Below are 25,208 nucleotides of genomic sequence, written 5' to 3'. Positions count from 1 at the left end.
CAAGAACAAGAAACAGTGTGCTGTACTCTGCCTGACAGTAAGTGAAACAAAGTTCAATATATCAAACTACTGCTTGGCGAAAGAACGGCACTGCATTCTCAGAAGATGCACTTTAGCATCTTTCCCGACTTCAATATTGACATTGCCTATAGCGCTGGTTTAGTATCTTTCTCACGTTTCATCTAGATTATCTGTCAACAGCAGTGAGTTTACTGTCAGTATGGCACTGTTAGTCTCACTCAACTTCTTAATACATTTTTCCATTTTCCTAGGAGTTTCTCAGTTTCCCCTTTTTGATCTCCAATTTATTTAAACGCTTAATAAATCAATACTTATTATAATAAACTGTCTTCTTGATATCTGCAACCTTCAGATCAAATGGTCAGAGGCCTCCATGGTTAGTTTGTGTCTGAATCCACCATAACCCCATTTCTCTTTCATGATAAACACAACTGAAGTCAAATGAAATAAGAAAACAAACTTGCTTCTTCTCTATTAAGAGCAGTAATACAATGAGGACGAAATTAAGCATCTTAATTTGGATTCTCTGCTCCATTGCTTCACAAAGCTCCCTTTTAATTATATTTATCTAATGAGGTCATTGAAATGCATAGGCACAGCCGGCTTGCTTTGCATAGTGGCGGGATGGGGCTGTTTTCATCACAGGCGCTACATTGCCTGAGTTGTTTGATTAGATTTTGAGTGGCTCAAACACTGTCATTACTTAGTGTCTGGAGCACAAGTGCCTTTCTTCATCAATTTAGTTTATCCAATTTCTTTGTCTTTTTCTCTTTCAGCTTTACAAGTCTCTTGCTGTTTAAGTGTCTTCTTGGTTTATGGATGGTTGTTAGAATATTCACTCTCTTTCACTTTGTTCATAAAAGCAAAGAACTTTTACACAAAACAGAGTATTTCACAAGGTTTCACAGTTGGATTTTAATGCCTCATGCATTGATTATTTATGTTTTGGTTTTTAAAACCTTTTGCATTTATTACTTTTTTCACGAGCAAAGACATTCGAAATGGTTTTCACAAAGTATGGTATGTGCATAATTCACCACTGCATCCAAACCAAAAAGTAGACAGATTACATAATATTTTTTCTTCTGAAGATTTAGATTCCATATTGTGCATCTGGTAGAGGGTTTGTAAATGGTTTTGTGAAGTGAAGTGACACAACTGACAGAATGGGTCAGAAACTTTTGGATTTCACCTAAAACATCTTAATTTGTGTTCTGAAGATGAGCGACGGTTTTACGTGGTTGGAACGATATGACACAATTAAAATTTTTGGGGGTAAACTATCTGTTTAATAATTAAATCTTGTTTAATTTGTTGTTGAGTAAAAGCAATATCACACTCCCAATCGTGTTCTTGGTCAGAATATTTTGGCACGAAATAACAGCACTCTTGTTCATGTCACACTGTTTATATTCAGTCTGAAAGACATCCGACATTCCATGTCTGTGTATATTTACAATGTAAGGACGTGTGCATTTGCAGTGAATGTATACTGTGAAGTTTCAAGGACAACAAAGTTTCAAAAACAAATGCTCAAACATTTCCAAATAACAGATGAAAAACAGAGAAAGAGAGCTGAGCCAGAGGCCAAAAGTGAGCAGAATGAAAGCAAGAGAGAGAGATGTGTGCACGCTACACATGAGACAATGGAGAGAAAGTTAGATAAGAGAGAAAAAAGGGACCAGAGCTAGGTTTAGCAATTTCTGAGTCCTGTTCCATTAAGAATTAATGGCTCGGTGCAGTTTCAACTCTAGGCAGTTCTTAGCGTTTGCGCTCTGTTTTCATTTGTTCGAGCTCGCTGACGTCAGCCCACCCTTCCAAAATACACTGAATTATTCAACCGCTTGTGGCCTATCGCTCCATCATCAGCACGTACGGCAACATATGTGTCCTGCTAGACGTGAATAAGCATCGCTGTCTACAGTACACGCAAAGTGGGAATTGTGCCCAAATATAACACGGCTTTACTCCAGTGTTACTAAAATGTTTGCACGCCATCTCTGTAAACGACTGACAGTACAAGAGGAATTGTGTCCTTTTATTTAAGGAAGTACTCTGAAAACATCAAATTCATAAATCATTCTTTTAGCATGGTAAGCCTGGAGTCGACAGAAACTGCAAGTAGTTACTTTTGTCTTCAGCTGAGACAGATAAGCTTGGTGAGCCATTTTTACCCAAAGTGCTTGACAAAAGAAATTTGCCATCAAACCAAATGAGACAGATTAATGAAATGAATTTTTCACACAGTAGAACAAGAAGCGTTGGAGAAAGTTGGAGGGGGAGAAACTCAAAAAGAAAGGCGCTTTGACTCTAATAAGGTTGCAGATGAATCGGCGGCTGTGCTGCTGATAAAGGAAACTCTGGCGGTGTTGGAGATGTCCTCAGTCTCCGGTTCATCAGGGGTAGGAGGAACGCGATTATGGCTTCCTCCTAAAGCATGCTGATAGGATTAACAGCATTAACCCAAATTTCCTGTGACACTGGTTAGTGCCACTACAGCTAGTGAGATACCCCGGTCCCCTGGATCACTGCTCATCGCTATCCAGTGCACTGATTTAGCACACTTAGGAAAGTTTAGTCATGACTGTCATGGCTGAACATCTTTTTCTTAGGGTTTTTTGTCTTGTTCATCAGAATGGCACTGTTCTGGATATATCATCTGGGAATTGCTGGCCTATTGATTAATGAAGTATTCAAATATTATATTAATTAGACTTGATTATTGTATTTTAATTTTGTTTTATATTTAATTTTATTTATTTAGTTTTAGTTACATTTCAATAAAAGGCATACAGTTTTACCGACATCTTTATTTTATTTCATCTTTTTATTCTCACTGTCTTTATTTTTATTAATTGGTGCATAATCAAACACAAGGACTGTATGTGACACTATTTTATTGAAATACTTTATTTTGTTTTGTTATTTGTTTATTAAATTTTTTTAAATAAGTTTTTAAGCATAGTTTAGTCTACTATTTTAAGATTTACAGGTATTTTTATTTAACTTGATCTTTTTCCTCACTTTTATCGTTTTGTGTATTAATGCATGGTGAGACACAGGGGCTGTTATGTGGCACTGTTTGATTAGTTTTATTTATTTATTCATTTATTTATCCATTTTTTTACTGTAATTATTAAATTGTAACATTTATTTTATTTTATTTTTCGTGTCACTGTCTTCTTTATTAATTTATATTTATTTATTTTAAACTTTTTACATTTTATTTTTATACAACATACTGTAGAAATTTACTTAAATGTTTTCTTTTATCTTTTTAATGTCACATATTTATTTTTGTGTATTTCTTTGCATATTCAGACACAGGGATTGTGTTATGTGGGACTATTTGATGAATGTGTTTGCCTGGCCTGATCTGATGTGATTTTGCTCTCAAGCACTGCTTTATCCTCACACCTTGCCCTCTGGGACTGAGAGAGAGAGACGGAGCAAAAGATACAAAGCAGAGATGGATCCTCAGCAAATACAGACTTAGTGATCACAGTCTAGCCATAGAAGACAGACACAGACAAACATGGCATCCAAAGGAAAAAATCTGTGCTTACTGTGACACTGGTGAGGTCGAGACCGAGGCACACCTTTTATAAATTTGTGAAATAATTTGAAGAACTTATTTTTCTGTGTGTATTTTTTTTTCTGTCACTGTTGTTATTGCGTGCATTGATATGTTGGCAATATTGTAATTAAAAGAATAATGCCAGTTAGCTATTGAGCAAGAATGTGACACTCCTCTTTTCAATTCATTTCCAGATGGGCAAATGGGAGAACCAGAGTTTGACTTTGAAATATCCTGTGTGGCCTCGCTTCAACTCTTTTGGTGATGCAGAGACAGACGACAATCACCTGACCATTGTAACTCTAGAGGAGAAGCCTTTTGTCATTGTGGAGAACGTGGAGCGCCTCACAGGCACCTGCATGAGAAACTCTGTGCCCTGCCGCAAACACATCAAAGAGTAAGGCTTGTTTTACTCAATCTCTCGTCCTATGCTCACCTTCTCTATCACTCACTCATCTACTGAAAGAATCCCTCTCAAACTGATAGATGTTTGACATTCTGACCCTTGAGAGCTGTGTAGAGTGATGTGAGCACTCATAAAGAGAGTTTGATATATGTTGAAGGTTGTTGATTAAGTTTGATGTGCTTATTGTTCAATGGAAACCCAAATGGGTTTTTTAAAATACATTTTCTAAAATTAAAAATGCCTTTTCTAAAGTTACAGTAAAAACAGTAGTATTGTGAAATATTGTTAATTTATTCTTGTGATGGCAAAGCTGAATTATCAGCAGTCAGTCTTCAGTATCACATGATCCTTCAGAAATCATTCTAATATGCTGATTTGATATCAGTGTTATCAAATACATGTCTTTACTGCCACTTTTGATCAAATTTATGCTGAATAAAACTATTATTATTATCTTTCTTTAAATAGTACTGACTCCAAATTTTTAAACAGTAGTGCACAAGTTTGAATTCACATAATTATTAAAAAAGTCACAAAGTCACATAAAGTTGATGTGATCTGTGAGCCATGATTAACACAGAAAGTGAAAACTGCCCATGTAAAGAAACGCACAGGGGCTTTTATAGGATTTTTTACACTGCTAAATAGGGCGAAGAATATACGATCTCATAGGATCACTATATCCTGCTCTGTATGCATGAAGATTAGTCTCAAAGAACTGAGCACACAAACACACAAGAGAATACATGGATGCCACACATGTCCACTTGCAAACAGGCCAGAGCTCTCTGTTGTGTTGCTCCAACGGCACAATTCCCACTCAAGCATCCATTGTGCCCATTTGGAGGAAGAGGAGGAAGCAGGAATTACTGAGGCATGCAAAGACACTGGCAGGATATATAGTCCAGTCCTCCCTGAGATAGACCTGCCTCTCTTTCTCTGTCTCTCCCTCAGCCTCACTTTACTGGTTCCTCATCTGCTTGGTTTTAACTACTCAGCCATAATCACAATAAATGAACTAGACATTACCTTAGTGCATCAGAAACACCAACGGGAACTTCTGCCCTAATTCAACATAGCGTAAACACGATCAGAGAGTTGTTATTATCTCCTTGTGGTTTGATAAGCAACCGTCAAATATACATTCCTAAAAGCTTTTGCTTATAGCTAGTTTGCTTATAGAGCACAGAAAATGTTTATGGTAAAAGCAACAGAAGATTTCTTACTTATTTGAAAGCTCACCTGTCACTGATATATACAGTTGTTTTTGCTGAAGGTTAGTTCACTCTACTCTACTTCATAGTTTACTCTACGATTCAAATATTTGGAGGCCGTTTTAATTTTATTCAGGACACACTAAATTGATCAAAAGTGGCAATAAAAACTTTTGAATTATTACAAAAGATTCTATTTTGTATAAATACAGAGTTCTGGCATGAAACTCTAGATGGCGCAGTCCGGTAGGTAAAACTCAGTCTGACCTAATGACATCACTATCACATGGCACAGCTGATTGGTTCTCTCCTGTATTGGTTGCTAATGAGCTCTCTGCTCAACATTCAAATATATGACGAGTGCTTGCTGTAGCAGTTCGCAGCGTGCTTCAGAAACCCTCCACCTTCCCCAGCTCCACCTGTATAAATCTGCTTCGAGGTGATTCAACAATGCTATATGGGGGTTATTTCATGTATGCTATATTTGCAGCAGCAGTATTTCTTACATGCTCACAGCAGCATGTTGTGGATCTATTGGCAGTAGCAAATCTCGGTACTTGCTCTGCCACAGCAGCAGCAGCGTAGCAGATCTATTCCGCCAAGACCAAATACATTAACATTGTCATGTACATTACTATGCCAATCCATCAGAGAATTGTCATGACAGAAATGTTGTTCTTTTGGACTTTCTATTCATCATAGAATTCTGAAATAAAATGTGTCACTGTTTCCACAAAAATAATATATATTTTTTATTTTGAATCAAATAAATATCAAATAAAAGTTTTTTAATCAAATAAATGCAGCCTTGGTGAGCATAAGATGCCTCTTTCAGAAACATAAAAAAATCTTACTGACCCCAAACTTGCCACTATTTACTCACCCTCGTGCCTTCTCCAAACCTATATGACTTTCACAAAAAGTAAATTTTTGAAGAATGTCTAAAAAGTGACAAATAAGCTAAAAAGTGATGAAGTGACATACATGATATATCATGTAATCTTAAGCCCGGCTCACACTGTGCGATTTTGGCCACGATTTGGTCGTCTGAGACAAATTTTGAAAATCCTAAAAGATTCCTATAATCCTAGGCTAAAATCGGTTGTCTAGATCGCTGGTTTGACATGTTCACCGACAGTCGATTAATGGCCGTTGCGATCAATTGTTTCCTCCGATTAAATTCTGGCAGTGTCAGAAGATTTCAGACACTTTCCTGCAGTGTGACATCTCCTACGACGACCGTCAATCCAAGAACCAATAGGAGCACTGAACTTGATGACGCAATTAGCGCGACAACTTCAAACCATTCATTATTTGTAAAAACAATATATGTACAAAGTAAAATTTACTTAAAGTTTATTTATTAAGGGGCAGGATGTTTAAACTCGAATAACAAAATTACCTCAAGTTCGCTCTGTAGAACTGGAAGTCCATAAAGTCCTCTTTTGCCCAGCCATGACTTGCTCCACACACGTCGTCTTTTTCATTTTTTTTTTTTTACATCAAGGCATGTAATTAATAAAACTAACACTACATGTTGCTGTTGTTTGCTAGCTACCATTATAGCGAGAGAACGCGGGTCACGTATTGATGACGTAAAACTCTGGACAAGTCTTCTTGAGTACGTCCGTTTTTGTCGCGTCTTGACTGTCGTACAGTCTGACATTAAGACAACTGAGATCCTACAGTCTGACATGGGGATCATGTTCGTACAGTGTGACAAGCAACAATCGCAAAAGACTATTAAAAATCGCACAGTGTGAGCCCGGCTTTAGTCAAATGAGGTAATGAAGTACACAAGAGAAGTAGCGATTTCCAGTCTCAGTACACTTTAGAAGACTCTTTTTTGTGATGCTTTTATGTCATTATGGTAGTTTTGTGTCCTTTTTGGCCCTTGAAAGCTCTCAGACCCCATTCATTGTAATTGCATAGAAAAGTGTGATCTCAAAATAAGTAGATCTTCAAAATTTCTCCTTTCTTGTTTAATGAAAGAAGAAAGTCAGAAAGTCTGAAATGAAATAAAGATAAGTACAAGATGACAGAATTTTCATTTTGATGGGTGAACTAATACTTTAAAAGTGAACTATATTTGTGAAGATTCACCCTTTTGGCCCAGTCTGACAGACAGATAGTCTAACACTCTGACTGATCTTTGTCAGAGATAAATACAGTATGATGATGTGGGAACGGCAGCTCATCTGGTATCCTCAGCTGTCGTTTTACCCTCTACTTCAGCTGCCGCTGAGATCTGTAGATGCAGAAACTGATGCAGTGCCAGCTTGACAAGCCACAGACACAGAGCAGACATGCTTCAGTGACCAGGACACACACACACACACAAACAGATGCAAACAATTCAAGATCACTCTGAGCCACTGAGATATTTAAAAGCAAATGTCAGAATTCAGATATCTATCGTCTCAGACTATCACCTGCAACTTTTACCTCTTATTAGATTTAACTCCTAGATTTTCACACATTGGGTTGTCTTGGCAAGTGATCACATTAGCTTGCCTCATATTAAAAAAATCTCTAAAAGAACTAGAAGAAAGAAACATGATGGACAGTGTGTCTTCATAAGAATGTAATTGGTGTAGGAAAGGCAGTGAGGAAGTGGTCTGGTGACATAAGGGAGTCCCTCTCATTGCCGCAGGGTATCGAAATGTGAGGAAGACTCTGTAATAATATGGATTCTGCCTTGTGAGAGTTTGAATAGAGCCTCTGCAGGAGCCGTGGGAATTCATTGTGTGTGTCATAGCCAGCACAGAGGGGAAGAGATTGATTTTAAACTGGATTTTGCCTAAGCAGTCGAATGTGTGTCTCTCTCATTGTGGAGACAGGAAAGTTTGTTCATTTCTGCAGTCAGAAGGCATGCAGCCACTTCTTGCTGCCAAAAACACTCCTCTGCTTTTATGCGATCAGTTCTAGGCTGGATTTACAATAAGCTTTTTTTTTTCTAACACGATAACAGGGAACACAAATTTCTTAGCTCAGCTTTTGAGTCTTTTGTAGACTGCACTATCTTCATTGTAGACTCATTTATTTTGTTCAGATACTGGTTACAGAGCAGCTAGGACAATCAGGCAAATGATTTTAAGTGAAAATTCACTTCTTAAAGGTGTAGTAATGTTTATTTTAATGATAATTTTGATAAACAGAATATTGTATTTTTCAATTTTTGCTTCCCTAGTAATGAAGGCTTATGCTATGCACATTTTTGAGCTGCAATACTTTTTTTATTTTAATAAAATATTTTAATCAAATTTTGATAAGCAAAGTAATTTTTCATAATTGTTTTTTTGTTATGTTTTGTTTTTTTGTTCATCCTCTGGCATCTCCAGTAATGACTTTCACTTTCTCTGGGAAGACATAATGGAGGCATTTGCATTATTTTGAGGTCTCTGGAACAAATATTTGTAGTCATTGCATGGAGTCTACATTGGGGGCTACACAGGGACTACACCAAATACATGGTGATAACAAAAATAGTTTGCAGTGAGAAGGAATTGGCATGCATGGGAGCAATCTGTGGAGACAAAGTATGCTCATAAGTGTTTTTTTTCTTAGTGTTGATCTGTTTAAAGAACACAGAGAGCCGAGTCTTAAGTAGCTTCAATCTAAAAGTTAAATGAGGCTCCCAGGTGGCTTTGCTAGTTTAAGTGTTGTCTGTCTGAACTCTGCAGTAGAGATGCTCCACTCACAGATGGTGGCATTGGTGGCATGATTACTAATGCGGCTCTGTCCTGTCTGCAGCCCTGTCATTTTTTTCTTTACTAAGGTATACTTTTCTCTACAAATTTAGCTACTTTGTACAACTGTCAGCTAATTGGAGAGTGTTCTATATTCACCCAGTCACTCATAATTTTGTCCAGAACATGCCTCCCCCAGAGTGCATGTTGTGCAGACTTGTAGTTAAGGATTTGAGCTGTTAACCAAAAGGTTGTAGGTTTAAACCCAGCAAGGGACATTCCATTAGCCACTGCCGTTTTGCCCTTGAGCAAAGCACTTAACCCCAGGCTACTCCAGCGGGACTGTCCCTGCAATAAGTGTTCTGTAAACTGTCTTGGACAAAACCAAAATTTTTGCGCAATTCTGACTGAATGAAAAAACAAATAGCAAAAAAAGACATTTAAAACTGTTTATCTAATTCTGGTTTAAAAGTAATATGTAAAGAATAAATTGATAAATAATTTTTAAGTGCAGCATCTACATTGCACATGTTTGTCCTTTTGCCAAATGTTTTTCTTTTCATTCATGTAACATAAGTAATTTATTTAAAAAAAAAAAAAAAAAAAAAAAAAAGTAGTATAACAGATGTATTCATTAAGCTGAATGAATCAAATATAATAATAATAATAATAATAATTCATTATATTTATATAGCGCTTTTCTGCTTTTCTAAGCACTCAAAGCGTTCTACATTGTGAGGGGTGGTGTCTCCTCGTCCACCACCAAACATAGGCAAATAAACTGGCAAATAAATAGACATATTTAAAACTTTTTATCTAAATCCTGTTTAAAAAAATGTCATTAAGCCCCGGTTTCACAAACAAGGCTTAAGCCTAGTCCTAGACTAAAATCTAAGTCTGAGCTGTTTCAACTGAAAGAAACTTGCTCTGACTGTTCTTAAAATATAACAGTGCCTTTGTTTTGCCTCAAGATGCAACACCAATTCAGGTATGTAAAAATTTAGATTTATTTACAAAAAGAAAAGGACAAGAAGTTTAACATAAGGAGATAGGGAGCAATGGCTCGGGAGAGAGCAAGGCCTAAAATAACAAACAAAACAATTAACTAACTAATTTTAGGAGCAGCTAACTTACCTCAAATGCCCAAAAGAAAAAAGAAATAAACAACATAATACTTCCCTCAACTCCTTAACTGAACCAAAAACAGGGATGAAAGTAGTATCCAAAGAAAAATGCACTCTCTCCCTAGAGCTTCCCTTTTAACTCACACCAATAAAAAAAAAAAAAAAAAAATATATATATATATATATTCTGCTACTTAACTTAGGCTTTTCATCAAAGCAAAAACAGGATCAGGTATAATCTCCAGACACAGCTCACAACAGATGCACTATTAGCCACTTGCTAATACACAACTCAAAAATCTGAGGACAAACAACAATCCACTAAAGTGTTCGGTCTGGAGCAGGGGAGAAGTGTGTCTCTCTGCAGCAAACACTGGACTGCCATCATATACTCCACTCTCAGGCTGCATCCGAAAACTTAGGCAGCTGACTTGCTGCCTCGCTGTCTTATGAGGCAATGACTTTGCAGGCAGAGTTTTGGTGATAACTAAACAAATATTTAATTACTTTAATACTAATTTCCCGCTAGAAATAACATCAAAAGTGCAAAAAGTTATTCAGAAATATACATTTATACACAAACTAACCACCAAACGCAACTTTCGGATGCCAGCTTTATTTTTTTAGCTCAACCATCACAGAATGGAACGCATAGGATTGTGGGATATCAAAGGCAGTGAAGGATACATCTATGCTGCCTTCAAAAATCGATCAGATGAAGGTATCTCACGAGACAGGAAGTGAAGCTAACTTTGGATTCGGACGTACCTTAATGCCTTCCTACCTTGGAATGCTCCGAAGGCAGTATTTTTCAGTTTTCGGATGCAGCCTCAGTCACAGGCACGCTCTGATAACGAGCTACAGGTGATGGTGATTCAGCCTGAGAGGGAACAGAGTGTGAGAGAGAGAGAGAGAGAGAGAGACACCAAGCACAACACAGGGCACACAACCACGCCCACACATTTGTACCAGAAAAATAAATAACAATGAAAATACTTCCGGGGACGTAACAGTATGAACACTAGATTTACTGTAAACTGTAGTAATGCAGGTTCTACTCCAGTTGACCCCTCCTGACTGTGTCTAATAACAGGACCTTCTCCCCCATTCCAAATGAAATAATCATCTTGATTGCCCTGTAAATAGAATTGTCTTCCTCCTCGCTCAGGAAAACAGGAACCCCTCTGCAATTAAATCGGCACAGATTGGCGGTGGTCTTTACGAGGCATCAGAAATCTCCTGCCGACTGCAGTTTTCACCAGAGGTTTGGCACTCCCTTGATGGCTCCCTGAGAGGCTCTCAAGGGAAAGCCCTACTATTCATTGTAATTAAGAAATTTCTCCACTGCCGGCAGCGAAAGGCTTTATCGTTCATGCTTCAGCACACTATACCTACTGTACTGTAATCCCAGCTAGCGAATGTTCTTCGCAAGCAGGCTGCTGTCCAAAATATGCTTTAGACACACTGCAGCTAAATACAATTGTGACTCCTCTTCTGAGTGCTTAATCCTGCTCTGTTCACCAGAGATTGCTTATTGTGTACATGCAGTGGAAATTCACACATGCAGTATAGTAACTGCACTAAAGGAGGGTTACAAAGATAACAACAATCATTTGTTTGTAATTTCATGTTTGTGGTGAGATTAAAATGTAAAAATATAATATATAATACAGTATATATAATGTCAGTATATGCTTTTTAAACCAATTTTTGTGATTAATTTCCCAAACATTTAAATTGCGACAATAAATCTGAATTAAAATTAGTCAAATTCATACATTATGGTCCAGAGAGAGCACATTTTTTTAAAAACAAAAGACCACTTTGTAAATTTTAGTTTGCTGATAAGTGTTTGTGGTAATTAACATTTCTTTCATCGATCTACATTACCATTCAAATGTTGAGATCGGTGTGATTTTTAATAGTTTGTGAAAGAAGTCTCTTATGCTCGCCAAGGCTGCAATTATTTGATTAAAAAATAGTAATATTGTGAAATTCTATTACAATTTTAAAGTAACCTTTTTCTATTTGAATATACTTTAAAATGTGATCTATTCCTGTGATGACAATGCTGAAGTTTCAGCAGCCATTACTCCAGTCTTCAGTGTCACACGATCCTTCAGAAATCATTCTAATACGCATTCTAATCATTCTAATAGAATTCTGATTTGGTGCTCAAGCAGCGTTATTGTAAATGTTAAAAACAGTTTTACTGCTTAATATTTTTGTGGAAACAATGATAACGTTTTTCAGGATTTGATTAATATAGAACAGCATTTAGTTGAAATAGAATTTTTTAGTAACAATGTAAGTCTTTACTTTCACTTTTAATCAATTTAATGCTTCCTTGCAGGATGAAAAGTATGTCTTTACTTTTTAAAAATTTAAAAAAATCTTACTAAAACAGTTGAAGGCATGCCATATCTCTCCCTATGCATGGAACAATCCAGAAAATGCATCAGTCTGCCAGCTAAGCGTGTAATGGTCCTGACATCATGATTTCAGATATTCTGCTTTAAGTTGAACTGTGATTAATGTGCTCTATCCATCAGCAACACCACCGAGGGAGGAGGAACGTACATTAAAAAGTGCTGCAAAGGCTTCTGCATCGACATCCTGAAGAAAATCGCTAGGAACGTGAAGTTCACCTACGACCTTTATCTAGTGACCAATGGGAAGCACGGCAAGAAGATCAACAATGTGTGGAACGGCATGGTGGGAGAGGTGAGAAGATTTCAATAGCCAAATCTGCCGATACGATTTGTTATCAAACGCAGCTTTTCCATTTACAGAGCTAAACAAAGGTTAGATTGAATCAAATTTTGTTGTCCCTCTCTCTCTCACGCTTTCCACTGGAAGTAATTTTGTAACAGTCAAAGCCTGATAGCAATCAAATGTGAAATTGGGGAAAGGAGCTCGATATTTGTTCAATTTGGATCCAGAGAGAGCGAAATGCTGGAACTCAAGTTTCATTTGGCTGCAAAAATGAATCGAAATATCCCAGGTGTTCTGTATATAAATTTTGCAGCTTTTTAACTAAACCACCGTGTTGTCTTGTCTCCTTGCACAGGTGCTGACCAAAAAAGCAGTAATGGCCGTGGGCTCCCTGACAATCAATGAGGAGCGCTCCGAGGTCATCGATTTCTCCGTCCCCTTTGTGGAAACGGGGATTAGTGTGATGGTATCCCGTAGCAACGGAACCGTCTCCCCATCAGCGTTTTTAGGTAACTATCTGCAGGGCACAGCAGCCATTTTCTTGAAGATTGTCTTATTTCCACCTGTCAAAATATTGAAGTCTTCCCACCAATCAAACCCCAGATCCGACAGGCCGATAGAGTCGCCCACAAATCCGCTGAAGTGGGCCGCTTTTAGATTCATAGCACCCTGAGTGCTCCTTTATGCTTGATGACACTAGATCAGCAAGCCATTATTTAATTAGCATAAGGCCAATGATTACAGGGTCTGAGAAACTTGCCCAATGGACACTTGCCGGTTTCCCACAGTAAAGCTCTTTAATCTCTTCAGCTTGTCTATAGTCACATGTCAAGCAGAATGCCTGGATGATAGTCGCTGACTGTGACTTTTTTCCCCGATCTACCTGTCTCTCGTTCCTCCTTCATTGCAGAGCCCTTCAGTGCATCTGTGTGGGTGATGATGTTTGTGATGCTGCTGCTGGTGACTGCAATGGCTGTCTTCATGTTTGAGTACATCAGCCCCCTGGGCTTCAACAGGAACCTTGCTCAGGGCAAAGGTACGTAACTAACACTCTCCACTACTCCCTCCCTCCGCGGGTCCTCCTCCGTTTCCCCTGCAATGCAATGGTCTTTCAGTTTGAGGCACACTCGTAAATCCTTGCCCTGCTCTGATAGAGCGTCTTACATCTGCACCACAAACCCCTTGTTCTTTTGCAAAGCATAAAGGCTTAATTTATACTTAATTTCGGTGCTGAGTGGTTTCGGGCTCTATGAGTTAGTTCAATAAAGTTAAATTCATTTTCATTTGATTCAAGTGGATCAGATTTAATTCATGTAGCCTCATTTGGAGTGCCTTTGTTACGTGGCACTAAAAAGCATTTCTTCTTTTGTTAGATGACTCATTTAAAGCTTAGATTTTCAAAAGGGAGGCACGTCAAAGCAATCTAAAGATAAATCAGTTGTCAATTTCTACACCCACCTTACAAAGGAACTGTTTTAGGTTTACTTCTGTGTATTTCTCGTAATGTTCCATGGTGAACTCTTGCATGCAGTTTTGCTTATATGAAAACAAAAGGCCGATGAACTGCTCAAGAATATGAAGATTAACAGCTGTGCAGCAGGGCGCTGTACTTTGGCTTTATTCTGTGCAAGTGCTCTAATGACTGTGAAGAGGGGAGATTATGTTATTTCTGAAATTAAAGAGCTGAGAAAGACTTTGACACGAATGAAGGATGCTAATAAAAACGCATCTTCCGCAGACCCCCACGGACCATCCTTCACCATGGGCAAAGCAGTCTGGCTGTTGTGGGGCCTGGTATTTAACAACTCTGTGCCTGTGCAAAACCCCAAAGGCACCACCAGTAAATTCATAGTGTCCATCTGGGCCTTCTTCGCTGTCATCTTCCTGGCCAGTTACACTGCCAACCTGGCTGCTTTCATGATCCAGGAGGAATTTGTGGACCAAGTGACAGGTCTAAGCGACAATAAGGTAAAACAATATTTATACAGTGTTCAAATGTTTGGGGTCTGTAAGTTTATTTATTTATTTATTTTAAGAAATTAAAACTTTTATTCAGCAAGAATGCAATACATTAATCAGAAGTGAGAGTAAAGACTTTTATATTTGAAATATTTGAAGTTTTATCGAAATAAATGTCTATTCATCAAGATTTATTACGATTTACACAAAAATATCAAGTAGCACAACATTTAGAATAAAAATAGGAAGTGTTTCTGGAGCTGCAAATCAGCATATTAGTATGATTTCTGAAGGATCATGTGCCACTGAAGACTGGAGTAATGACTGCTGAAAATTCAGCTTTGCCATCACAGGAATAAATTACATTTTAAAATATATTAAAATACATAATGGTCATTTTAAATTGACTGTTCGCAAAGAGCTTGATTGACAGGCAATCTGACCAATCATAACGCTGAATCCGCCATCTTATAATGACAGCTACGGCCAGAAACTAACAATAAAATAAATTTTCTGCCTATTAGATTGTGTTTTATTAACATCTACACCAACCCCAACCCTAAACAATAATGCAAAAGCAGTAATTATTGTTGTACCTTTGTTGGAGATATGGACGGGTCTTTGCGAAGGGTCAATTGTAAAAAAATATTTCACAATATTACTACTTTTGTCTGTATTTTTTAATCAGGTAAATGCAGCTTTGGTGAGCATAAGAGACATTAGAAACATTAAAAAATCTATATATATCTATGTCTTAAAATAAAATTAAAAACATTAAAATAACCATTTAATAATATTCATATTCTTAATGCAGAATACCTTCCATTTAGGTCATGTGAGGATATTTATTGATAGATTATGTGGCAAAGTATGTGTGTGTGTCTCCCAAAGATCTAATGAAAGCTTCACCACTGATGGCAGCACAGTGGTTTCGATCCTGTAATAGCGCAACAAAGCACTTTGACCTTTGGTAAGACGTTGCAGTCTTTACTGGCTATTTACTGCAGTCTACAGTGTTTACTTTGCAGGCTTGAAGTTTTGTCGGGCGTTAGCTGTTTTGTTCATGAGGCTTGTATCCAAGACTAACAAGTGCTCCTCCTTTACATGAAAACAAAGACTTCACAACTGATAAGTATTTATTTCAGAGAGAGAATGAACAAGAATCTTTCATGAGAATCCTACACCACGCCAGTATGCTGCTGTGAGTGTTGGATGACAATGAGTTTGAGCCTTCTTTAAAATATTTTGGATGCTTGGAAGGTTTAAAAAGGACTATGCATTCCATTGTAGAACTGGTCTGTGAAGAGAAAAACAGAAGAATAAAGACTACTGCTGGCCTATAGTATAAAATAAGAATAGAATAGAATAGAATTGAATTGAATTGAATATATTTTCAGGTATTACTGTTAACTAAAGGCCTGTTTAATTAGTTCAAATATGTTTATTTTATTTATTTGATTTGATTTTTTGGTGGTGGAGCTAGTCAAATATATGGCAAAACAAGTGAAAATCTGAACTAGTAGCCCATCCTGGCAAGTGTAAAATATCCTGTTTGAAAATAATCTCTTCAATCCCAAATAAAACGAAGCCCAAAGCTATTTCACATAGATTGTGAACTCTCTTATGTAGCTGTGAGCTCTATTAAAGTAGGAGCATTTGTCTTGTTCAGTTGTCATGGGACTTTTTGTTGGTGTTTTACTGTAAGCTCAGCATTTGTGAATGGTGTAGAGTGTTGTGATGCACAATTTCATCCACAGAATTGTGCTTCTGTACAAGTCCAAATAAGAGTAGATATATGAATGTGTGAAATATGGCTGCCTGGTGAAAATAGATTCTATTTACACTAAGTGCAAATAGCAATGGATTATATTTACACTAAGTGAAAATAGCAGTATTTTTTAATGATATGTTATTTAGTGCAAATAGCTATAGATTCTATTCACACTATGTTAAAATAACAAGATTTTCTGCTATTTATACTACTTATTGCAAATAGTGGCAATTATATGCACTTCAGTATTGTAGTAGGCTACATTATAAAACGGTACGCAATAATAACGTATTGAGCGTAAATTATAGTTTTAATTCTAATTATTAAATGAATGCCACCTTTCTTTTTGGGACAATAAAGCCCTCCCTACACCTACCCTAACCCTACCCGATACTTTATTTTCAACTTTTTGATTATTTACTTAATTTTTATTGAAAATAAATGCCTTACCGATGCGATATGAGATTTGAAAAGGGACAAAAAAAAGTTCAGCAAAAGGCAGGTTCGAACTCGGGTCAATCGTGTCAAAAAGCACACGCCTTACCATCTATGCCACTGAAAATGATGATAAATGAGCATCTTTTTTCAGTGTTGACTATCCCAATCACATATTGGTGTGCAGAGTTAGTGTAAATAGCCTCTGCCAACAAGGCAGGCTATTTGCTCTTAGTGTAAATAGACAATCCGAAATAAATAACCATACTGAGTCAAGCACTTTGAAAGAGTGTGGGGCAAGAAGAGAGCAGCAGGTGTAGACTGGCTCGAGAAGAGCTCCTCAGCTACTTGTTCCAGACAAAAGGGGCACTGTTTGGCATGTAATAGAGAATAAATGGTATAACAAGACAGGCAATGTCCATTCTCTAAAATAGAAGTCAAAAGGATAGTTGAATGCATGTGTTAAATGGGCTCGAGGAAAATGAAGATATGAAGAGCAAGAGGAAATAGCTTAAGACGAAGCCCCAGGCCTGCACTCATAGCAGAGCCACAACTCTGGTCAAATAGTCAACCATCAAACACATGTCCAGTCTACTGGCAAAGTGCTTCTTTTCTATGGCACATTGGTCATAAGAGTGATGCAGAATGGAGTCTAAAGAAAAGATGAAAATAGATACTTAAGCAAAGCTGCCAGGCTTATTTCTGTGATGTTAGACCCTTATCAAGGACATATTAACTTAGATCCAACTCCAGCCCTAAATACCCACCTGGACTACTTATTAATGAAGTTAGAGATAAATGTAATCAAAATTATGCCATGAGAATTGGTACAATCTTTTAAAAAGGGGGTTACACTCTTCTAAAAGGGGGTTTTCGTAGGAATACCATAGAAGCATTCTGGGTTTCCCAAAGAACTTTTCAGTGAACAGTTCTTTAAAGATAAATTTTTTTTCTTAGTGTAAAAATCAATTAATCTAAAGAACCTTTTCCCACTATGCTTTGTGGAAGCAAAAAAGCTAATAAACAGCTTGAATTTTCATAAGTAAGCAGCTGTTCATAAATACTTGCATTATGATTCACGATTAGATTAAGAAACTCAAACATTACTTTAATATTTCATTTTGTGTACAATGAACTCATACTAAATGTTTACAATATTAAATGTGGAAAACTAGAGGATTCTTAAATTGTCTTTTGCTTTTTTAGAGATTTAAAATTTCTTATTGTTACTGTACAATATGGTTTCTGTACGTAACTTCTCCAAAGTAATAGGGAAGGAAATGTTCTTTGTAAATCAAAAGATTTAGGTTGTAAAACACTTTTGGTTCTTATTAAAAGCAGTAATTTTAAGAGCGTGAGTGATAAAACTCAATGTTCAAGTTTTTTTTATTGTTTGTATTTATTGCCATGGAAGCGTTTTATTTCCAGCTGTGCTTTATTGAGCATTTATTTTGTTTTTTAAATTTGCAGTTTCAGAGTCCCTACTCCTACTCCCCTCCTTTCCGCTTTGGAACGGTTCCTAACGGCAGCACAGAAAGAAACATCCGTAAGAATTACCCCGACATGCACCAGTACATGGTGAAGTACCATCAGTCCGGGGTGAACGACGCGCTAGTCAGCTTGAAGACTGGGTATGTATAGCACTCACTGTGTTTATCCTGTCAGTCTGAGCAGAATGGGTGAAATAGTGAATGAGTCATTGTTCTCGCTGGCATATAATTGTCTCACGCTAAACGCTGGCCGTGCTTATTTAAAGGGGCATAGTTATTATAAAAAGGGCTTGTTTACTAAAAAAATTATGATTTGTTATTTACTATATTTAAATTGTACTATACTGTGTATTATATTTAAAATTTTTCCCACTACATTTTTTGCAAATATTAATATTTTGTTATGTGCCTTTGTCCTTTATATTAATTGTAGTTTTTCATATTTCTATTAAGATTTCAGTGTTCTTCAGTGTTGGTAATTGTAGTACTTCAACACTTTTTATGTGTAAATTTCAATGTCTTTAAATGAATAGTTAACTAGTTAACAATAACGACACTCGGAACAGACTGAAATTTATTATAAACTCCTCCACCATCATCACAGCCGAATTAAAGGAGGATTGTGGGTCATTGTGTTTTTATCATGCTGATCTCTAGAATAATAAAACCTCAGTTCTAACAACACAAGGAAGTTTTGCAGTTTCTGTTTAATGAAAATTATCAAATCAATTATGAAAAAAATAGCCCTAGTTCATTTTTTTGTGGTTACTAAGACAATTCATCTTCATATAATTGAAATACAAGCAATACTGCCATAATACTGAGTATTATGAGGTACAGTGAAAGAAGCACAGTAGATCAGCACGAGTGCTATTAAACAGCATTCATTATGTCTCTGAACTGCAGCAAGATTGTGTCGTTGTATATTAGCAGATGGGTACAGCACAGGCAAAATATTAAATTACCTTACAGTATATTAATAAAGCGTAGATGATTTCTTTTGGAAGTGCACGGCATAATTTCTCTCAGCTTGGCATGTTTCTACACATACTGCAGATCCACCGTTACAAAAGAATCAGTGAGCAAATCTACTGGATGTCAGCATGATCCCTGAGTTAGATTTGACATTCTTGAAATGTCAGACAACCAGACTAATGAGTCTTAGACAAAGGCTTTTCCAACTGAGAGATTGAGTTTGACAAGCAGCCCACCGGCGCCAAATGCCAGTTTGTAGGTGGGGTCTAAAGTCGGGTGCACATTTTTGTCATGTTTTTGCTGTTTGAGACAAATTTCAGAGATCGTAGGAGATTTCTGTCATGAGCTGGTCATATGATGGCTGTCTAATGAAGAAGCACAAACTTCCTTATGTTAAACTGAGGTTTTACAGTATCTACAGTTTAACATGAAAAAGAAAAAAAGAAAAGAAACAAAAGAAAATAAATTATCTTTTATGTTTTTGTGCAGTTGAGTTTATAATATTACAATTCAGTCTTTTTCCGGTTTTGTTACTGGTAACTGAAATCAAAACTATTAAAATTTGTTTTTAGTAAATAAAATGAATTGATATAAAACACTAAAATAAAATAAAAAACATTTTATTTAAAAAGGCTTATTTAAACAAACTATTTTGTAAAGTATGTGCCCTTTTTATTTCTTACTATTTGGAAATAAAATTTAAAAAATCTAAAATGTTCTGCTCCCTTTTGCAGACACCATTTTGACAACCCCTTGCATTAAACATTAGACTGAAGTCAATCAAATAACTTTTATTGCTCTCTTTTTCTGTCTTTTTCTTTGCTTCTGGTGTGATCACGCCCAGTGCTGTCTCTCACCTTAAGCTCGTGACTCTGCATCATTGCTGTAAAGTTAAAATGTGTTATGATTCATTTGAGGCGTTTGGTGACATGGCAGTGGTGTTAAGGCATGAGAATGACTCATAACTTTTACCCTCTCTATTTGCCATCTGAATAGTGTCTGTGCTCTGTCTTTTCACCAGAAAACTTGATGCCTTCATATATGACGCAGCTGTGCTGAACTACATGGCCGGTAGGGATGAGGGCTGTAAACTAGTGACCATCGGCAGTGGCTACATCTTCGCTACCACTGGCTACGGCATTGCCCTACAGAAAGGGTCGGCCTGGAAGCGCCCAGTGGATCTGGCCATTTTAGCTATTATTGGAGATGGTAAGTTCTTCCATTCCTGGCAGCAGTCCAAAATGGTGTGCATGTTAGAAAGAAAAAATTGAGAGACGTATAATCCGACTGAGATCACAGTTGTACAAGCATTACTGACCTTTCCACGGAGTCCCCAACATAGTACTATAAGGATATAAATCCTTATTAAATATGTATGTTTATATACACATGCAGGTAGTGAAGCACACCATTCCAGGTTATGAATGGTGTAGGTTTGAACATGCTCTATGAATGGTCACAAAAATAATATATATAACACTGGTAACACTTTATTTTACGGTGCCCTTGTTACACATGTTACATGTACATATTATTATAGTAACAATAAATTATGCATCATTACATATAAGTAACCCTAATCCTAACTCTAACCGTATAGTAAATACATGTAGTTAATTAATATTACTCAGTACTTAAATATATAATTACACTGTAACAAGGACACCTTGAAATAAAGTGTAACCATAATAATTAATTAAATAACAATATTTGTATTATAATAATATTGTCATGAAAAATGTGAAAAACGGGACATCCATATATTTTTTTACCTTTAAGGAAATATGGGCACATTGTGTGTCAATGACTCATATTCATAGTTATTCATAGTCACTTTAAAAGCGTTTAATAAATAAATGTAAATTACAGAAGTAGAGATTTTATGCAGTGTATTAAAGCCAGATGGTGTGTTCATGCAGCAATGTCCATCTGTTAAATTATTTAGCATACTTTTAGTTCAGGGATCTTCGTTCATAGACGTCTGCAGTATTTCTCTCTCTCTCTCCATACTATACACTGTGCTTCACAGTAGTGCTGTACGCCGAGCATGAAAAATGACAGAATTATCCTCCTGGCAGCTGCACCTTGTAGAGAAAGAGAAAAAAAGTCTCAGATGGTGCTAACATATGGGGAAAGCTTGAGTGTATAATTTTACTGATCCTCACTTTGACATGTTAGTGCGTGGGGAGATCTGGAACAGGAAGATATGTCTGTGGACGGTAGTAGTGCGGCCCACTGATGTGTACATGAAATGGGAGACAGAGTTGATTGATGATGTGGGCCTGGGCGTGTGCGTCTCTCCTCAGGTGAGATGGAGGAGTTGGAGGCTCAGTGGCTGACTGGGATCTGCCACAATGAGAAGAACGAGGTAATGAGCAGCCAGCTGGATGTGGACAACATGGCTGGAGTGTTCTACATGCTGGCAACCGCCATGGGTCTCAGCCTCATTACCTTTGTCTGGGAGCACCTGTTCTACTGGAGACTCAGATACTGCTTCACTGGCGTCTGCTCGGGCACACCTGGTCTGCTCTTCTCCATCAGCAGGGTAAGGCTTCTTTTCATGCAATCATCCATACCTGGACATACAATGAGAAAATCAGGGCAGGACTCCCTGTTACATGTATAAAATGTATTTAGTGCAATCTGAGCCAGGTCTGTAATCATATACAGTAGTAGGAAATGCATAAACAAATGAGGGACATATTATTTTGAGATCAAGCTATAATTGGCTGACCCCTCCGTAATACCGCAGTAGACCACCTAGAGGTTGTGAACCCACTGTGGAAGACCCCTAATTTTGGTGTTTGCTGAATTGGATCGCCCTCACAGTTATTGATTTTAATTTCATGCCATAAAATACGTCCTCAATCTTGACAGCAGGGACAGCCAATATCACTCAACCTGACTTCTGAGGGTGTCAGTGGTAATCCAGTTAGCGTTTGAGCTCAGTCTTTACCCTGACATGGGCAGTGTTTGAAAGAAAAAGTTTGTCAGAAATTTGATTTTCGACCACTCGTCCATGGCCAGGGAGCTTAAAATGACAGCGCAGCAGTCTGTTTTGACAGCATGATCTCTAGCACAGCCAAAAGCTCAGTATGTCTTTGTTTAGTTTTGATCCCCGATGGGTTTGTGTACGTGCTGTCATTGTGAGAATATGGTGCCTCTGATTAGCATCTTTAAGGTAATAAAATGCTGGTGTTGGAGAACTCCAGCATAACTTATGTAAGTGTTTACTTGTAAAGAGAGATTCCCAGAGATAATAAGAGAATGGGATCATTTTTAAAGGAAATGTGCCTTTAAAAATAACCCCCTTGGCAATTAGTTTTTACATTTAATGCCATCTGTGTCACAGGCTTTATCTATGCCCTAATTAAAAACTTCATAAGTGCTCTTTGATCACACTGATGGCTACATTTGCAAGTCACAGACATCATGGTTAATGTATGAATATTGAACTTGATTCAATCTTTTTTTCCATAGGGTATATGGAGTTGCATTCATGGCGTCCACATCGACATGAAGAAAAAGTCATCTGACCTGGACTTCAGTCCACAGTCCAACATGCTCAAGCTTATCAAGTCCGCCAAGCAGATGACTAATATGACCAACCTCAGCGGCTCCAGGATCAACTCTCCTAAGCGTGGCGGTGAGTTCATGCATTCGGCAAGCCCCATGATCATGGACATGATGGCAGAGAAAGGGAACTTCATCTACACTGACAACCGTAGCTATGCCCAAAAGGACATCTACGGAGACTCCAGTGACTTGCAGGCGTATCTGGCCAACCGCCACAAGGACCATCTGAACAATTACATCTTCCAAGGTCAGCATCCCCTCACCCTCAATGACTCAAACCCTAATACCGTAGAGGTGGCTGTGAGCGCAGACACAGCCCAGACCAATGCAAAACCCCGAGCTCTGTGGAAGAAATCTGTGGATACTTTGCGTCAAACTCAGGGGCCTGATACCCTAGACCCCCGTTTGTCCATGAAGAGCCAGAGGTACCTGCCAGAGGACACGGCACACTCGGATATCTCTGACTGCTCAAGCAGGGCCACCTCCTACAAGGATCCAGACAATAACAAGCACCTGAAGCCCAAGGATAACTTAAAAAAAAGATCGATGACGTCAAAATACCCTAGGGATTGCAGCGAAGTAGAGCTGTCCTACTTAAAAAATAAGCAGGGCGGAACGGGCCGGGAGAAAATCTACACCATAGACTCTGACCGGGAGCTGAGTCTGCACTCAGAGCCACAACACTACAGGGAAGGCAGAGGCCTCACAACTGACGATTTGGATTTCGGCGAAATTTACTCAGACCACAATGACAATTACAGGAAATGCGACCAGCCCATCATCCATCTCAACAGCAGCCCCCTCCATCAAGGCGACTCGGACCTTCTGCCGGACAGCGTCTACAACAAACATTACAGCGTGAAAGAGAAGAACCTCAGTCCTCAAGAAAGCAACGACCGGTTCAAACAGACTCATTGCCGGAGCTGTCTTTCGAAGGTGACCAACTTCAGCACGGGGCCGTACGCCGGCCTACGCTCGCCATATAACCGGTGCGAGGCGTGCCTCCACATGGGCAACCTGTATGACATCAGTGAGGACCAGATGCTGCAGGAGGCCATGATCAGCCCTGGCATGCACCACGATGACATGTTTAGTCACTACTGGCCTCAGACAGATGGACCACACGTGCAGAGGAGGAACAGACTGAGGCTCAGCCGTCAGCACTCCTTTGACAATATCATGCTTGAGAAGCCCAAAGAAATTGACCTGAACCGTCCGGCGCGGAGCGTCAGCCTAAAGGAGAAGGACCGCTTCCTGGAGGACAGCCCTTATGCAAATATGTTTAACATGAAGGCTGACAAACTATTCGGCAGCAGGTCCATGCTCTTTAACCGAAACCTGGAGGAAAGCAAGCGTAGTAAGTCACTTTACCCCGATCACCCCTCGGACAACCCCTTCATGCAATCTATACGGGATGACACTCGCCTGGTCCACGGCAGGAGCTCCTCGGATATTTACAAACAGTTGGCTCCCATCAAAGCTAGGAACGAGAACAATCTGAGGTCCTCCGTGAAGTCCACCACTTCATATTGTTCCAGGGATGGTCGAATACCCAATGACATGTACATTTCAGAGCATGTAATGCCTTATGTAGCCAACAAGACTAGTGCATACTCAGCTCCCCGGGTTCTCAACTCTTCGCAGTTTAGCAATAGAGGAGTGTATAAGAAAATACCTAGTCTCGAGTCAGATGTTTAATGCTTTTTTGTGTAGTTGAACTATTTACTCACTTAGAATGCCACAGTCACTTACATCTACAAAGTACCCGAGATATCGCTCCTCTTATACGAGCGCTTTCCAGAGGTTTTCAGAATTTTAAGAGGCCTTCTGGGCAGGTATCTGCAGAAAGAGAGTTAGTCAAGTGTAAGCCAATAAAATATGATCCGGCACTGAAGTTGTTCATTATCCCCAGCACTTGGCCTAGCGCTAGTGTGTACTCGAAACGCTGAGTGCTAGGACAGATGTGCCGCTTCAAGTCCGTCCTGAAGCTGCGGTGGGCTAAAGCAGATCCTAGGGTGGGGTTTCAGGTATTTGGCCCCACGTTGCATGTGACAAGAGTGTATATGTATCTGATGAACTGTGGCTGGAATAGATCCAGATGTTAAGGCAAGCAAGGGTATTTCATCCATGGCACTCAGCAATTGCATTTTTGCTTTTATTACTATAGTCTTGGGATTTTTGGCATTCTAATCCCTATTTAGAATTTAGACTCTTCTCTATCTTATTTGGTAGCACAATAATCATTAGTTAACCGCC

At 38.3% G+C, this 25,208-nt stretch overlaps 1 protein-coding gene across 1 annotated transcript in view; it reads left to right on the top strand.

Annotated features, from left to right (window-relative positions):
- Positions 1-24,650, top strand: part of grin2aa (glutamate receptor, ionotropic, N-methyl D-aspartate 2A, a) — a gene marked incomplete at both ends in the record, with an annotated part of 132,179 nt that extends 107,529 nt beyond the window's left edge. Inside the window, 9 exons of the mRNA XM_079381818.1 lie at positions 3,793-3,995; positions 12,584-12,755; positions 13,102-13,255; positions 13,657-13,782; positions 14,485-14,714; positions 18,382-18,542; positions 20,398-20,585; positions 21,683-21,921; positions 22,857-24,650. Of these exons, the coding sequence (XP_079237944.1) occupies positions 3,793-3,995; positions 12,584-12,755; positions 13,102-13,255; positions 13,657-13,782; positions 14,485-14,714; positions 18,382-18,542; positions 20,398-20,585; positions 21,683-21,921; positions 22,857-24,650 (3,267 nt within the window). The remainder of the gene's footprint in view (positions 1-3,792; positions 3,996-12,583; positions 12,756-13,101; positions 13,256-13,656; positions 13,783-14,484; positions 14,715-18,381; positions 18,543-20,397; positions 20,586-21,682; positions 21,922-22,856) is intronic.
- Positions 24,651-25,208: the final 558 nt, after the last annotated feature.

The sequence above is a fragment of the Barbus barbus genome, assembly GCF_936440315.1.
Source record: "Barbus barbus genome assembly, chromosome: 3".
NCBI lineage: Eukaryota > Metazoa > Chordata > Actinopteri > Cypriniformes > Cyprinidae > Barbus > Barbus barbus.
Note: the sequence above shows the minus strand (reverse complement) of the source record. Positions and strands in the feature narration are given on the sequence as shown.